The following is a 14,758-nucleotide window of genomic DNA, read 5'->3' on the forward strand; positions in this document are numbered from 1 at the left end:
GCTTAATTGCTCTGGCAAGGACTTCCAGTTTGGTATAGTACTGATGTTTATCTCTTCCAATCATGTTGAAATGTAATCCCCAACCTGGTGGGAGATGTTGGATCATAGGGGCAGATCCTTCATGAATGACTTGGTGCTATAGTTAGTGAGTGCCCGCTCAGCTCATGTGAGATCTGGTTGTTCAAAGGAGTCTAGAACCTCCCCTTCTCTCTTGCTTTCTCTCTTACCATGTGACATGCTGGCTCCTCATTCACTTTTTGCCATGACTATAAGCCTTCTGAGGTTAGATACTAGAAGCGGATACCAGCACCATGCTTCCTGTACAGCCTGCATAACCACAAGCCAGAACAAACCTCTTTTCTTTATAAATTACCCAGCCTTAGACATTCCTATATATAAATGCAAACAGACTAACACACAGTATTATGGGTTTAAAAAATTGTTTTAAAATAACATCTGCCTGGTTCCCTCACTGATTAATGAATATATTAAGTAACATGTTCATTTATATATCTGTATGAGAGCCATGATTTTCTTTTTCTGAAAACTATCCTTTAACAGTTGCAAACTTTTCTGAAAAAGCTAATTTTAATGCTAAATCAATTATGCTAGATATGGGAAAACATGGAAAGCTACCCAAACTGTTTTGTAGACTTTTTTTTTTCCAACTTTTATTTTAGGCTTGGGGGTACATATGCAAGTTTGTTACATGGGCAAATTGCTTGTTGCTGTGGTTTGGTGAACAAATGATTTCATCACCCAGGTAGTGATTCATTTAGGATAATGGCCTCCAGCTGCATCCATGTTGCAGCAAAGACATGATTCCATTCTGTTTTTGTTGTTGTTTGTTTCTTTGAGACAGAGTCTCCCTCTGTCAGCCAGGTTGGAATGCAGTGGTGCGATCTTGGCTCACTGCAATCTCCATCTCCCAGGCTCAAGCAATTCTTCTGCCTCAGCCTCCTGAGTAGCTGGAATTACAGGCGTGTGCCACCATGCCCTGCTAATTTTTGTAGTTTTAGTAGAGACAGGGTTTCATCATGTTGGCAAGGCTGGTCTCAAACTCCTGACCTCTGGTAATTCATCTGCCTTGGCTTCCCAAACTGCTGGGATTACAGGCATAAGTCGCCTCATCCGGCCATGATTTCATTCTTTTTATGGCTGTGTAATATTCTACGGTGTGTATGTACCACATTTTCTTTATCCACTCCACTGTTGACAGGCATACAGGTTGATTCCATGTCTTCGCTATTGTGAAAAGTTCTGTGGTGAACATACATGTGCTTGTGTCTTTATGACAGAACAATTTATATCCCTTCATATACCCAGTAATGTGATTGCTGAATTAAATGGTAGTTCTATTTTATGTTCTTTGAGAAATCTCCAAACTGCTTTCCATAGTGGTTGAACTTACATTCCTATCAGCAGTGTATAAATGTTCGCTTTTCTCTGCAACCTCACAAACTTTTTTTTTTTTTTTTTTTTTTTTACTTTTTACTAATAGCCATTCTGACTTGTGTAAGATGGTATCTGGTTGTGGTTTTCATTTGAATTTCTCTGATGATTAGTGATATTGAGTATTTTTTCTTATGCTTCTTGGCTACGTGTGTGTCTCCTTTTGAAAAGTGTCTGTTCATGTCCTTTGCCCATTGTTTAACGGGATTGTTTGATTCTTGCTTGTTCATTTATAAGTTCATTATAAGTTCTGGATATTAGACCTTGTGTTCTGCCAGGTTTTGGTATCAGAACGATGCTGGCCTTATGGAATGAGTTAGGGAGGAGTCCCTCTTCCTGATTATTTGGAATAGTTTCAGTAGGATTGGTACCATCTCTGGTTTATACATCTGGTAGAATTTGACTGTGAATCCTTCTGGCCCGGGCTCTTTCTGATTGGTAGGTTTTTTTTAAATGACTGATTTAGTTTCTAATTTAATATCTATTCCATAGCCTAGAAATCAAGGAGTAATTTTGAGTTTCATGTCTCATTATTTAAGAAACATTTTATAAGGCTGTAGCTGCCATAGATAGTGATTCTTCTGATGGTTCTGGGCAAAGTAAATTGAAAACCTTTTGGAAATAACTCAGCGTTCTAGATGCCATTAAGAACATTTGTGATTTATGGGAGAAGATCAAAATGTCAACATTAACAGGAGTTTGGGAGAAATTGATTTTAACTCTCATGGATGACTTTGAGGGATTTAAGACTTCAGTGCAGGAAGTACTAGCCTAAGTTTTAGGCATCCACTGGGGGTCTTAGAACACATTCCCTGTGGGTAAGCAGGGACTGCTTTACCATTTCACATATAGTTGTAGGAACATAGGATATTTCCATTTCCTCCTGTTTGCCTTTCATGCTATTATTGATACCAATTTTTTTGTGAGTGTCGTATACCCTACAATAGATTATTATTTTTCCTTAAAATTGAGTTATCTTTTAAATAAATTAGAACATGTGAAAGAGTTTGTTTTATGTGCTCATATATTTTCCAGTTTTGCCACTCTTCATTCCTTTGTATAGGTCTACATTTTCATATTTTATCCTTTTCCTTCTGTCTGAAAAACTTCCTTTAATTTTTTGTTGTTGTTGTTGTTTAGTGCAGGCTGGATATTATCTTAATTTTTATTGGTCTACAGAAGTCTTATTTTTTGAAATATATATTTTCAGGGTATAGAATTCTATACTGGCATTCTATAAGAATTCTATATTTTTTCAATACTTTAAAATGTCCTCACCATTATCTTCTAGCACGCATGATTTCTGATGAGAAATCCATCATTCTTATCCTTGTTTTTCTATATTTAATGTGTCTGTTTTCTCTGGCATTTTTTCTTGTCAGTAATTTGAATATGACATACATGAACGTGATTTTTCTATAAGCTCATATATTACACTTGTATTTTATTGATCTTCTTTGGTCTGTTGGTTTATAGTTTTCATCTAGTTTGGTAACATTTCAGCTATTATTTCTTCATATTTGTTTTACTTTTGGTATTCCAGTTACAGAAATTTTAGTTCACTTACGTTGTCCCAGTTTGCTGAGTCTGTTCAGTCTTCTTTTTTTTGCTACTGTGTGCTTCATTTTGGATACACTCTTGCTGTATATTGACAGACACTGATTTTTTTTCCTTCTCTACTGCCTTATCTGCTGTTAATTTCTTTTAGTTCATACATTGTCTTTAGAAATTTCAGTATATCTTATTTTTACATTATTTATATCTCTTTATTGTATCATGTTTTTCTTTATTTCCTTGAGCACCTTTTAAAAACTTATAATAGTTAAAAAGTTCTTTTTTCTGAATTTTGTCATCTGTCATTTCTAAGTACATTTCTATTGATTGATTGATTTGGCTATGGGTTATACTTTTCTATTCCTTTGCATACCTGTTAATTGTTTACTACATATTGTGAATTACATGATTTTGGTGCTAGATTTTTTCTCTTTCTTTCTTTCTTTCTTTCTTTCTTTCTTTCTTTCTTTCTTTCTTTCTTTCTTTCTTATTCTTCTTTCTTTCTTTTTTTTTTTTTAGACAGAGTCTTGCTCTGTCTCGCAGGCTGGAGTGCAGTGGTGTGCTCACTGCAACCTTCCGCCTCCCGGGTTCAAGCGATTCTCCTGCCTCAGCCTCCTGAGTAGCTGGGATTACAGGTGCACGCCACCATGCCCAGCTAATTTTTGTATTTTTAGTAGAGATGGGGTTTCACCTTGTTGGTGAGGCTGATCTCGAACTCCTGACCTCATGATCCACCTGCCTGGGCCTCCCAAAGTGCTGGGATTACAGGCATGAGCCACCGCACCCGGCCTTGATATTTCTTTAAAGAATGTTGGGTTTTTCTGCCTCGTAGTTATGTTACTTGAAGTTTAACCTGATCCTGTCTGAGGCTTGCTCTTCACCTTTTTTATAGATGGCCCTAAGGAGCTTCTGTTCCAGGGATGGTTTTACTACTAAGAAGTATCTCTTCTGTGCACTATCCTCAATGTCCCTGTATTGCAGGGTCTCCTCATTCTGGCTCATATGAACTGTTTCTAGGAATTATGTGGCTTGCTACTTTCCGGTGATCCTTCCTGAGTATCAGAGATTGTCTTCCTTCATATAAGCATATCTACATTCTGCAAAAGACATGAGTGGGTTTCTTTGCAGCTACTTAGACTTCTCATGTTCTGTATAGCTCCCTCCTATTATTATTATAATAATATAATAATAGGCCTACCTGTTATTCTGCCCTACAAATTCTGGCTGCCTCAGCCTCTCCTAACTTTGATCTTTTTCTTCTCAATTGGTGAATCACTGGACTCCGATTCCTTTCCTGAGCTATAGGCTGCAAACTCCTGGAGGCCATGATCTGGAGCAACCAGAAGGCTCACCCCCTTCTCTCTGGGATCATAATCTGTTGTTCAAGGTCTGAAAATTATTGTTTTATATATTTTGTCCTATTTTCTGATTAGTTGTGTTTAAGTCCTATTACAGTAAATCTCTCATAAGCATAAATGAAAGTAAGTTGTAAGTTGTTTCAATTTTCAGTTTTTGTTTGTCAGGTGAGACTGGACTTTTTAAAAATACATTACTGGCCTGTAAGTCACCTTCTATGAGTTGCTTGTTTATATTTCTTATAGACTTGTTTTTCTGTTAATTTTTTTTTTCTAGCACTTGAAGCTCCTTCCTAGGTTTGCGGAATTTCCTATTTTCAAAACCGTTTGCATAACATAGAGATTTTTCTTCACTGAAAGTCTGATAAAATGCCATCTGGAAACCTGTTTGGGCCCAGATGCTTTTTCCTCTTGGGAGTGGTATTTTTGATTATTGGTTTGACTTTTTAAATGGTTATTACACTATTTAGGCTTTCTACATCTTCTGGAGTAAATTTTCATAACTTATAATTCTCTTATAAAAGTTTCCATTTCATCAGATTTTCCTAAAGTTTCTCATAGTATTTGCTTATTACCTTTAAAAATGTGAGTTGCATCTGTAGTTGTGTGCTTTTTCATTTTCACACTTGATCTTAGCCAAAAGGCTGAGAAGTGATTCTTTTTCATTTTTAATGTCATTTGTGCACTTACTCTCCATTGATTGATAGTGAAAGAGGGTTGTGTATTTTTAAGTTTTTTTCCAAAGAACTAGTGTATTGGATTTTGCTGATTATTCTTTAGGCTTATTTTCTATTATTATGGTTTTCTTTATGATTTCCTCCTTTGTAGTTTCTCTGGGTTTCCTTGGTTTTTCTTTGGCCTCTATGATTGAATACAAAACTCATTTATATCAGGTTTTTTTCTACTTTTTTTGTAAACATATTTAAACCTATACATTTTCCCTCTATCTAAATACTCATTTAGCTACTTCACATTAGTTTTGATATGTTGTCCCTTCATTGACATTTCTTAATGTTTTAATTTATAAAATTAATTCATATGTTATAAAGGTTCATAATTTCTATTAGATTTCCTTTTTAACACACATTCAGGAACACACTTTTTCAATTCCATAGTGCTTGTTTACTATATTTTTATTGATTTTGTAATATGCCATGTCACAGAAGTTCTAAATCATAATATTTCATGCTGCTATGGTATGAGAAACAATACTGTGAGTGCTCAATACTGAGATCAGAGAAAATTTTCTCTCGGCTTCTTATCTGAAAGAGTCTGTGCAGTAAAATTTACACAGTAATTAGGAACAATCATATAAGAAACCCAGAGTTTCCTTGGGATGATTCATATTACATTCTTCAACAAAGCTGAAAACAATTTTCTATATAATTTAACATATTGCTTGCTAACTTATGAATTATAAATAATACAAGAAGTTAAAGTGTGACTTTTGTAACACAGTATTCTTTATTCAAGAAATAGACTCTGAAACACAGAAGACTGTATTCTGTAGATCCCAATGCATGGGTTCTGCAGGTTGTAAATATCTAGGATTTACTTGAAGAGTACTTTCTTGAATAATGTGGCAGTGAGGAACAAGGGAACTGCTCAAAAGTCAACTCCCTGAGGATAATCCTAGAAGAAGGATCAGCTTTGCTATGTTGCTTTTTTCAAAGCAGGGGTGAAAGAGATGATTACCATAGGAGATAAAGATGGGGTGTTTGGAAAACAGGAAAAGTAGGTGAAAATTCCCCTCATGTAGCTTGTTTTTTCTCATTAAGTCTCCATTTTTCCTTCTGTGTAGTGTTTTCTATTTGATCAGTTTTTCCCCCGCTTTGTTCAGTAAAAGATTATGAGGGAAATGACTCTGAAGAAGAAGACCTGAATTTCAGGGAGACTTTGCCTTCATCAAGTAAGAAAAACACACCTAGATCAAAGGTAAGACTAAAAGGAGAGGGATCTCTACTAATTTTGGCTAATACCTAAGTTACTGACTATGCTCTCTGGGAAATGGGTATCTATTTTGTTTTCACCAAAATAATTTCTTAATTCTTTGCACTGTAGTGTTGACAGTGACCAAAATAGGGATTTGAAAGAGTGGAACTTTTTGCCAAGTTTCTAGTGAATTGCATTTTCTAATGCTACTCTAGAAATTTTACAGGCACTTGTTTTGTGCTACTAATGAAGATACAAAATAAATTTCACATGAAGTTTGAAGCACCTTTAGATGTATTGGTTGTGGACTTTTTCATTGTTTGAGACAGCATGATTGGGTGTCTCCAAACTATGGAAAAGTAGAGGGCTGTGAAAAGTCTGTGACAAAACCTCTTACTTCAACACATTACCCCATTTGTGGAGATAGTGCTGGGGTTAGGACACAAAAAAAGGGAAATGGATTTTAGTCTGGCGGGTGCTTTGCATTTTTTTTCTCTTACCTAGTCAACTAGAGCTTTGGAACTGCCATGATGATGCTGGCCTTGTGCTCATTTCCTGTAAGTTACAGCAATAATAGAGATAAAGTCAGTACATAGACCAAATACTGCTTCTACCGCTTCCCCCGTTCAATTGCCACCTCCACCCCAGATGGGCAGGAGTGCCGCTTTTAAGAACAACATTGTAACTTGGTTATTATCTCCTGTCTGTTCTCTGCTATACTTAAGTTGGGCACATCAAGGCTACCATCACATCTTTGGCTGGGAATCTATGGCTGTTAGTGCCATGTTGGGCTTTTAGCTCACTCTTGAGCCATTCTTTTCTCTGATCAGAATGGTTTCCTGTTTGAAGCTGAGACAGTTTGAATGGGAACACCTTCACAGAATGGCCCAAGTAGATCCTTTGTATAGTCTTATAGTCTTATTTGACTTCTTCTAGAACTGAGCACATTTTGTGATTTTGTTTATATTTTTACTTTTTTTTTTTTTTTTTTCTAAGTTATAGCTTGGCCTATCTAGGATGAATTCTGATATGCTTTAAAGTTTCCTTTAAGAAAAAAGGATCTTAGAACATTCCTGGATGGTTTTTAGGGTGTTGGGAAAATTACCTGATTTCATTAGAACTTGTTTTTCTTATATTTCATGAAACAATTTGATATTGTAGCCATTTTTATGTCCTTTCCGATAGATGCTGTCCCCTAGAAATTGTCTAGACTCATAGACTTGAAATTGGTTAGATTTGGAGCATTACTAATTTTTTTTGAGACAGGCTAATTTATTTTTTGGATTTTTGGTAGAGACAGGGTTTCACCATGTTGGCCAGGCTGGTCTTGAGCTCCTGGCCTCAAGTGATCCACCCATCTCGGCCTCTCAAAGTGCTGGGATAATAGGCATAAGCCACCACGGCTGGCCTGTTAAAGACATTTTTATGCCGGCACTCATTTTAAAGGTGAAAGCTGAAGCAATTTGTCTATGATCATACAACTCTTGAGTCACAGACTAGAAACCAGGCTCCTATCTGTGTTACTGTTTTCACTTTGTCCTCATAAATCCTTGCTTCATGGAGTACAGAAAAGCTAACTTAGGCTCCTCAGAAAACATTTTCTAACATTTAAAAAAATTTGATATTAATTTGATTCAGTGAGCAATCTCCAAAAGTCCTGCCATGTTGATAATTTATTATGTTTCTCCGTGTTAGTTCTTGGTATTGTTAGCAAAATCACATTTCACTCAATCAGACATATGTTAGTCAACCTTAAATTTGAATTGCAGCCATCTAGAACAGTTTGCTTCTTTAAAAAATAAATATAATCAATTTGATTTTGAACCATGACTTGAAAGATGTCTCAGGTTTAAATTGTGTTAGGACTTCCAGATGTTACTTTTTCTAAGTAAATGAATTGTACTCAAATGCCTTTTAAACATGTCTCATAGGAGGGAAGTGGGATCATGTTTGTGTAATAGCACTGTCCCACTTCTTTTCCTGCATCCCACTGGAGCCACAGTTTCTACATTTCAATTTTAATTATCCTGAAATTAATTTTTAGGGATTTCCCAATCAGTGCTGATTTCAAAACTAGTTCAACTCTGTGAAGCTCATTTCATTTAATGTATTGGTTAGCTACATAGTTTAATGAGAAGGAATCTTAGGTGGACATTTTCCTGTGATTGTAAAGTAAAAATTAAATATACACCAAGCGAACACTAGTAAACTCATTAGTCAAAGAAGAAATCATAATGGAAGTTTAAAGTATTTAGAATGGAATGTACACAAAAATACTAGATGTAAAAACATGTGGTTTGTGGACTGAGCAGTGTGTAGCAAATATAAGGTCTAATCTATAACATTACATTTACAATTGTGCCACTTAAAGTGTTTAGCAGTAAATCTAAGAAAAAGTGTACATTGTCTTTATTGAGAATATTTTATAATGTGTTTGCTGGGTAGCTATATCATATTAGTTGATAATAATACTTAATATATAAATATATCACTTATTTCCAATTTAAATTTAAAAATTCGTATCACTTAATTTCAGTAATAATCCCAAAGTTATTTTTGTGTGTGAATGAGATTCGATCAGCTGATTCAAAAGATGTTCTTGAGAAAACAGAAGGTCAAGTATGGCAAGACAGTATTAGACAAGGAGGGAAGGAAACATGTGTATATGATGACTGGGGCACTGGCACTGCGAGTTGTCAAGACTGAAGTCTCTCCAGTGCAAAATTGGGCAGTGAAATGTGGAGAAATACTTAGAATTAGTAGATTGGATGGTGCAAGTACTAAAGTAAAGATAAATATAGTGGCAGGAGTTTTATATTCACAGTAAACAAAACATGGTGAACACTTATAAGAAAATCTCTTATGGGCTGAAGTAATAAATCTATTTTTTCTCAAACGAAGCTTTTTAAAAATTTAGTTTTGAAAAATCACTTGAGTTATTTAATATAAATAACTTCTGTTTACATAGTACTCTGCACTGTTTTGACAGATTGAAAAATATTTTATAGGGAGATATACAGTTAAGTGATTTTCTAGGAGCAGAATTATACTATGGGATTGTGGTTATAATTCCATTATTGCAGATCTTTTCACTCTTCTTAAGTAGCTATAGAAATCATGTTTCTTTTAAACCATATTTTTTCTAAAACCAGGGCTATAATTTGTTTCCTTTCTTATGTCTGTAGGTTTTTGAGAAAAAAGTTAACTCAGAGAAGGTAAAACCTTCTCTTCGGAATTTCCCACGTAATGATTATGAGGATATTTTTGAAGAGCCTTCAGAAAGGTATAACTGATATGCTTATTTAGTGAGTTTTCTGTTTATGCTACTTATATTCATAGCTAGCCCTCTGCATGGAGACAGTGAATAATGGCCCTCAAATGTTTAATTTTTCAAGATATAGCCTTTTATAAACCTGATTTAGCTTTCTTAGGAATATGGTTACGATCTCACAAATATGGTAATTAACACAAGAGAAAAGTATTCTTGAAGGATTCAATTTCTCTATCCTCTCAATAGTTACCTGGTGTCAAAGCTTTTGCAAATATGCTTGGAGCTTTTGAAGTGGTCAGTGTACTTGAGGTAACATGAAGCTCTCAGTACAGCACTAAATTTTGTTAGAAATGTAATCTGTTTTCAGAAAGAAAATTATATGGTATAAACAATAGGATTATTAGTATGGTGAATTTCTGGTAGTATATGTTTAAAAAATTTAAAGTACCTGAAGAACAGTAAATTTCCATTAAGAAAACTAAAGAAACAAGTTTTCATGCTTATAAAATATTCAAATTTAGGTGTTATAAGCAAAAACATCAAATGAGGAAACATTTTGTTAAGCCATATTTTCTTAGAGATTTATCAGTAATTTTAGCTACCCTCACTGGAATAGCACTGTATAAGAATGTGTATATTCTTTATATTATGTGTTTTTGTTTGTGTATTGTATGAAATTTGTATGTACAACTTTCAGAAGTGCATTAAACAAATAACAGTAATTCCAAAGGCATTTTGAGATTCTATGATATACTAAGCATTGTACACAAATAAAAACTACTATATATTTTTTGCTCTTCAGTTCACAGTTTAATTAGGAAAACAGACATATAAAAGACAAATTGATGTACAATGTAGTAAACATTATTTTAGAGTCAAAATCCAAAGATTGCGGGTACAGAAGACTGACTATGCATGAGGGAGGTTTCCCACAAGCTTCTCTGAAGAAAAGATATTTTAGTTGAATTTAGGATTCAATTAAATAGAAACCTAGCAGGTGAAAAGGAGAAGAACGTTTCAGGCAAGAGGAAGAAGTTTGAGCGAGGGTAAGGAGTTGTGAAAATATCTTACTAATGGGGAGAAATATTAGGTACCAAGAGTCGTAGGGTGTGTGTGAGGTGGAATGCCAGGAAGCTGGAGAAGATGAGAGGTGGAGCCCAAAATACAGCGTGGGCTGGGGTGGGAAGTAACGCCATATATGTGAAGCTGAGTATACATTTTATTCAGTCTGTTAAAATGAAAAGGATGCATAGGGAGGGTCTTTTGTTTTATTTGTGAAACTGTCTATTTATCCACACAGAAGGAGGAATGCTGGTGGCAAGGTGAGGATAGCTGGAAGTGGCAGTCAGTGGAGATTAATTAAATGTTTATAGTAATCCAAGAAAAAATGAGAAGGAGAAAAGAGTAAGAAACCCGAAATGCCTTACAGAAGTAAAAGAAAAAGGCATTTATTTTGCTAAGGTTAAAGCATACAGTGGAGGTAGGAAATCAGTGGAGCTGGTGATGAAAAAGTACACAGAGGCCACCTGGCCAATATCTTAAACTTAGGTGTCTGATAAGGGGCTTTGATTTATCCTGATATTGGTGGGCAGGTGTAATTGTTTGTGTTTTAGTAAGAATTTTCTCTAAACATTGAAGGTTGGATGCGGAAGTCAAGTTAGGAGGATTTTGCTAGGTAGGGTTGCAAATGAAAATGCAACAGGAGCCAAGTTGATAGCATTAGCGAGTCAGCTGAGTATGGAGAGGTTGCAAAGGAAACAGAAAGTGAATATGGGCTAGTATTTGAAAAATCTGTTAACGATTAGTAGCTAGACAGAGTTTAAAGCGTTTCCTATTTTTTAGATACAGAAAATTGAGTATGATATGAAAGAATTTGTAGATAGGGAGTGATTCATGATATGTTAAAAAATATAAGTTATAGAAAAGTACCTTAGAGGAGGTAGAAGGAATCAGGTTAAGAACATGGAAGGATGAATTTTGAACAGGCAGAAAGCAAGGAATAAGAAAGACATTGATGCATTTAAGTAAATGTTTTAAAAGATAATAAATTGAAAGAATTTCTATTTTCTGGTATTTTCTAGAAGAAGTTACAGTTTTACTAAGGCGGAGAAAGTATTAAGATAAGGACTCTAACAGAACGGTGGCTTGGAATTAGCTGCCATGGAAGAGTGGTACAGGAAACCAACCAGGGACATGGTGGTGTTTTCCAAATGGCTCTCTGCTGATATTAGAAAGCCCAGTAACCCTAGTACTTCCCTCCCGCAGCCTAGGTAGAGGAGAGGAGAAGGTAAATAGGTGGATGGATCTGAGGCGACTAGTTTGCAAGGTAAAAGTAGTGGGAGGAGATGGAGTTTATGATCAGACATTGGGATTTGGGAATTATCTCACAAGTGAGCCAATTTCAGGTGATGACAATGGGAGTGGGTGACTGAATTGAAATGGAAGTGAATGTCAATTAAATAATCAATAAAGGTGATTAGAAAGTATTTCTCAAATGTATATATTCTTTGAAACCATGGGCAAATATATACATTTCTTTTCTAGTGGCAGTGATCCCAGCATGTGGACAGCCAGAGTCCCCTTCAGAAGAGACAGGTTGAGCGGTGAGAACGAGGAGCCTGCAGGGCCCTCACAGGCTCTCTCCCCACTACTTTCTGGTATGACATCATCCTATTTGTAGTAACAAGTTGAGGCTCTATTTTAGAGATATGCACAAAGGTATTTCTATTATCAATGAAAGAAAGAGCTAGGAAAAACTTCAAAAAATGGGAAAATATGCTTTTCTAGGATTTTCTTTTAAAAATAAAAAAATACAATTAAAAAAATGCTCCACACCCCATATTCAGAATGGCTAATTTCTGTCCTTTCTTCAAGTATTTTAAGGTATTAAATATGTCAGTTTAGTAAAATCCATTTTTTTAAAGCTAGATATTTTATAGATTTGAAAAATAACAACCTGCTTCCTAATTTCCTTTTTAAAAATTTGTTGCACAATATATGCTTTGTAAGTAAAATAATAACATTTTTGGATTACAAATTATCACATATTTATAGTGGGGAAAAAAGAAAACAACAAATATGCATAACAATTATAACACTGAAGAATATTTCAGAACTGTTTGTGTATGTGTATTTACATGTATATATAATATAAATGTAATTAGAACTATGAATATGTACTTTATATATATGTGTGTGTGTGTATATATATATATTTATAAAATTTGTGTTTGTAAACTTGGGGGATCACATGCACACCTCAAAAACCTTGGAGTTGGAGAGGATCTTGGAGGTCACCCATAACCAGCGTCCCATCAAATGTTGGAAACATCTTCTCTAATGACTTTATTTGAAACATATCAAACCCAATTAAGAAAATATCACATTACACAATTATTAAACTGCAGATCTCATACAAAAATATTGCTAAATATTATAGGGGTATAGAAAACTGTATTTTGTTTCATATGACTAGACAGTTATACCAGTACTATTCACTAAATAAACCACATTTCCCAAATGAATTTATATATACTTTTATCATGTATTAAGTTTCTAAAAATGTTTGATTCTTTTGTATTCTCTAAATTTTTTTACTAATTGACTTGTTTGTTCCTGTGGACATATTATATTATTCTGTTTTGATTCTACTCATTCTAAATTTATCTGGAAAGGAAAATCCTCCCTCTAATTTTTAAAAAATACATTGTTGTATCTGTTTGGGCAAGTTTTTGCTACCTCGGTGATTTTAAATTATTTTGTGCATTCTTGTGTAAACTTGTTTGAAATTTAGATAGAATGACATGCCAGTTATATTCATTCAGGTAGGATTGGCACTGTTGTGATTTTAGGTTCTTCCTTCCACATATAGAATGAGGGGAGTCAAGAGATCATCCACAGTGCATCTGAGCACAGAATAGCTGCTGCCCCATGTTTGCCTTCCATATCTGACATGAGGATGAGGACCTCGCTTGTGCCCTGTCTTAGCCGGAAACATTCAGGAAACAGAATTCTGGGAAAAGTGGTCCAGCCTAGCCATGTTAACATATTATAAAGCTGTCACGGTCCACACTATATCAGGCTGGCACCCATACACATCGTTTTAAATGTTACTTAATATCCAAATAAAGACAACATTGTGCTTGCGTCTACAGTGATAAAACTAATCTGTGTACAACTGAAAACATTCTCTCCCCTTCTCCAAAAGTGTCTCTTTCTTATCTTCAGTGATAGTCTTTCTTTTCCAAGTGATTCATATTCCCTTTAATACTTTTAAAAGAAAACAAAAATATGATATATATACAATATGCATATCAAAAAAGAAAAAGTCACAATATTATATCCCTGTTCATGCAGCTGGTCACATGGTTGTATCTGGTTTTGATCACTGCTGTCTTACACCTGTTTGGTATTCTCTTTCAGCTCAGCAAACATCCTATTTGGTTGTGGTTCCTGGTCTGATAGGGTGACCCAAACATTCATTCCTCAAGATCTAAGTCATTAGTAGTTCTGCCTGGATTGGGTGGTTGTAGTTTTCCATTGACTTTAATCACCTTGACACACCCTAGAGGATCACTGGCATGGCAGACATATTCCTCCTTACCCCATTGGATAGCAGTAGCCCCGTTTCCCCTTAATACTTAGAATCCAGCGTACTAGGCAGTGTAGTAATCCCTCTTTCCATGATGATTCAGTAGCATATGAGGAGCCCAAAATGGCCTAGTGGCGTTCTCCAATTCCAGTTCAATGGATTTGTAGTTGTTTCTCCTGATGGAAGCATTCCTCACTCTGTTTAGGTCTGCTTTGATTTCTTTCATCGGTGTTTGTTTGTTTTGCAGTCTTAACATATAGATTGTATATATGTTTTGTTACATTCGTATCTAAGTATTCCATATGTTTTGGTGCTATTGTAAATGGGACTTATGAAAAATATTGTAGCTTCTATTGTTCATTGATAGTAGATAGAAATATGAGTGATTTTTATATATTACCCATGTGTTACCCTTCAACCTTCCTAAACTCTCATTAATTCTAGGACTTTTTAAATATATTTTTTGGAATTTTTTTATGTAGATACTTATGTTGGTGAATAAACACAGTTTTATTTTTCTACCTTTACAATGCATATGCCTTTCCTTTCTTCCTTCCTTCCTTCCTTCCTTCCTTCCTTCCTTCCTTCCTTCCTTCCTTCCTT

At 35.0% G+C, this 14,758-nt stretch overlaps 1 protein-coding gene across 50 annotated transcripts in view; it reads left to right on the top strand.

The window, feature by feature from the left end:
• The window catches only part of PTPN20 (protein tyrosine phosphatase, non-receptor type 20), a 96,574-nt gene that overhangs the window by 33,092 nt on the left and 48,724 nt on the right, over positions 1-14,758 (top strand). For 20 of the 50 annotated variants that reach the window (XM_025396433.1, XM_025396400.1, XM_025396412.1 and 17 more), the window contains 2 exons: positions 9,479-9,576; positions 12,109-12,221. The exons of 6 other annotated variants lie outside the window; for them this stretch is intronic. In XM_025396433.1, the coding sequence (XP_025252218.1) occupies positions 9,479-9,576; positions 12,109-12,221 (211 nt within the window). Of the gene's footprint in view, positions 1-6,162; positions 6,297-9,478; positions 9,577-12,108; positions 12,222-14,758 lie in introns of all 50 variants that reach the window. 24 more of the 50 variants (XM_025396396.1, XM_025396408.1, XM_025396415.1 and 21 more) reach the window with 3 other exon arrangements.

This window comes from Theropithecus gelada, chromosome 9 (assembly GCF_003255815.1).
Source record: "Theropithecus gelada isolate Dixy chromosome 9, Tgel_1.0, whole genome shotgun sequence".
Lineage (NCBI taxonomy): Eukaryota > Metazoa > Chordata > Mammalia > Primates > Cercopithecidae > Theropithecus > Theropithecus gelada.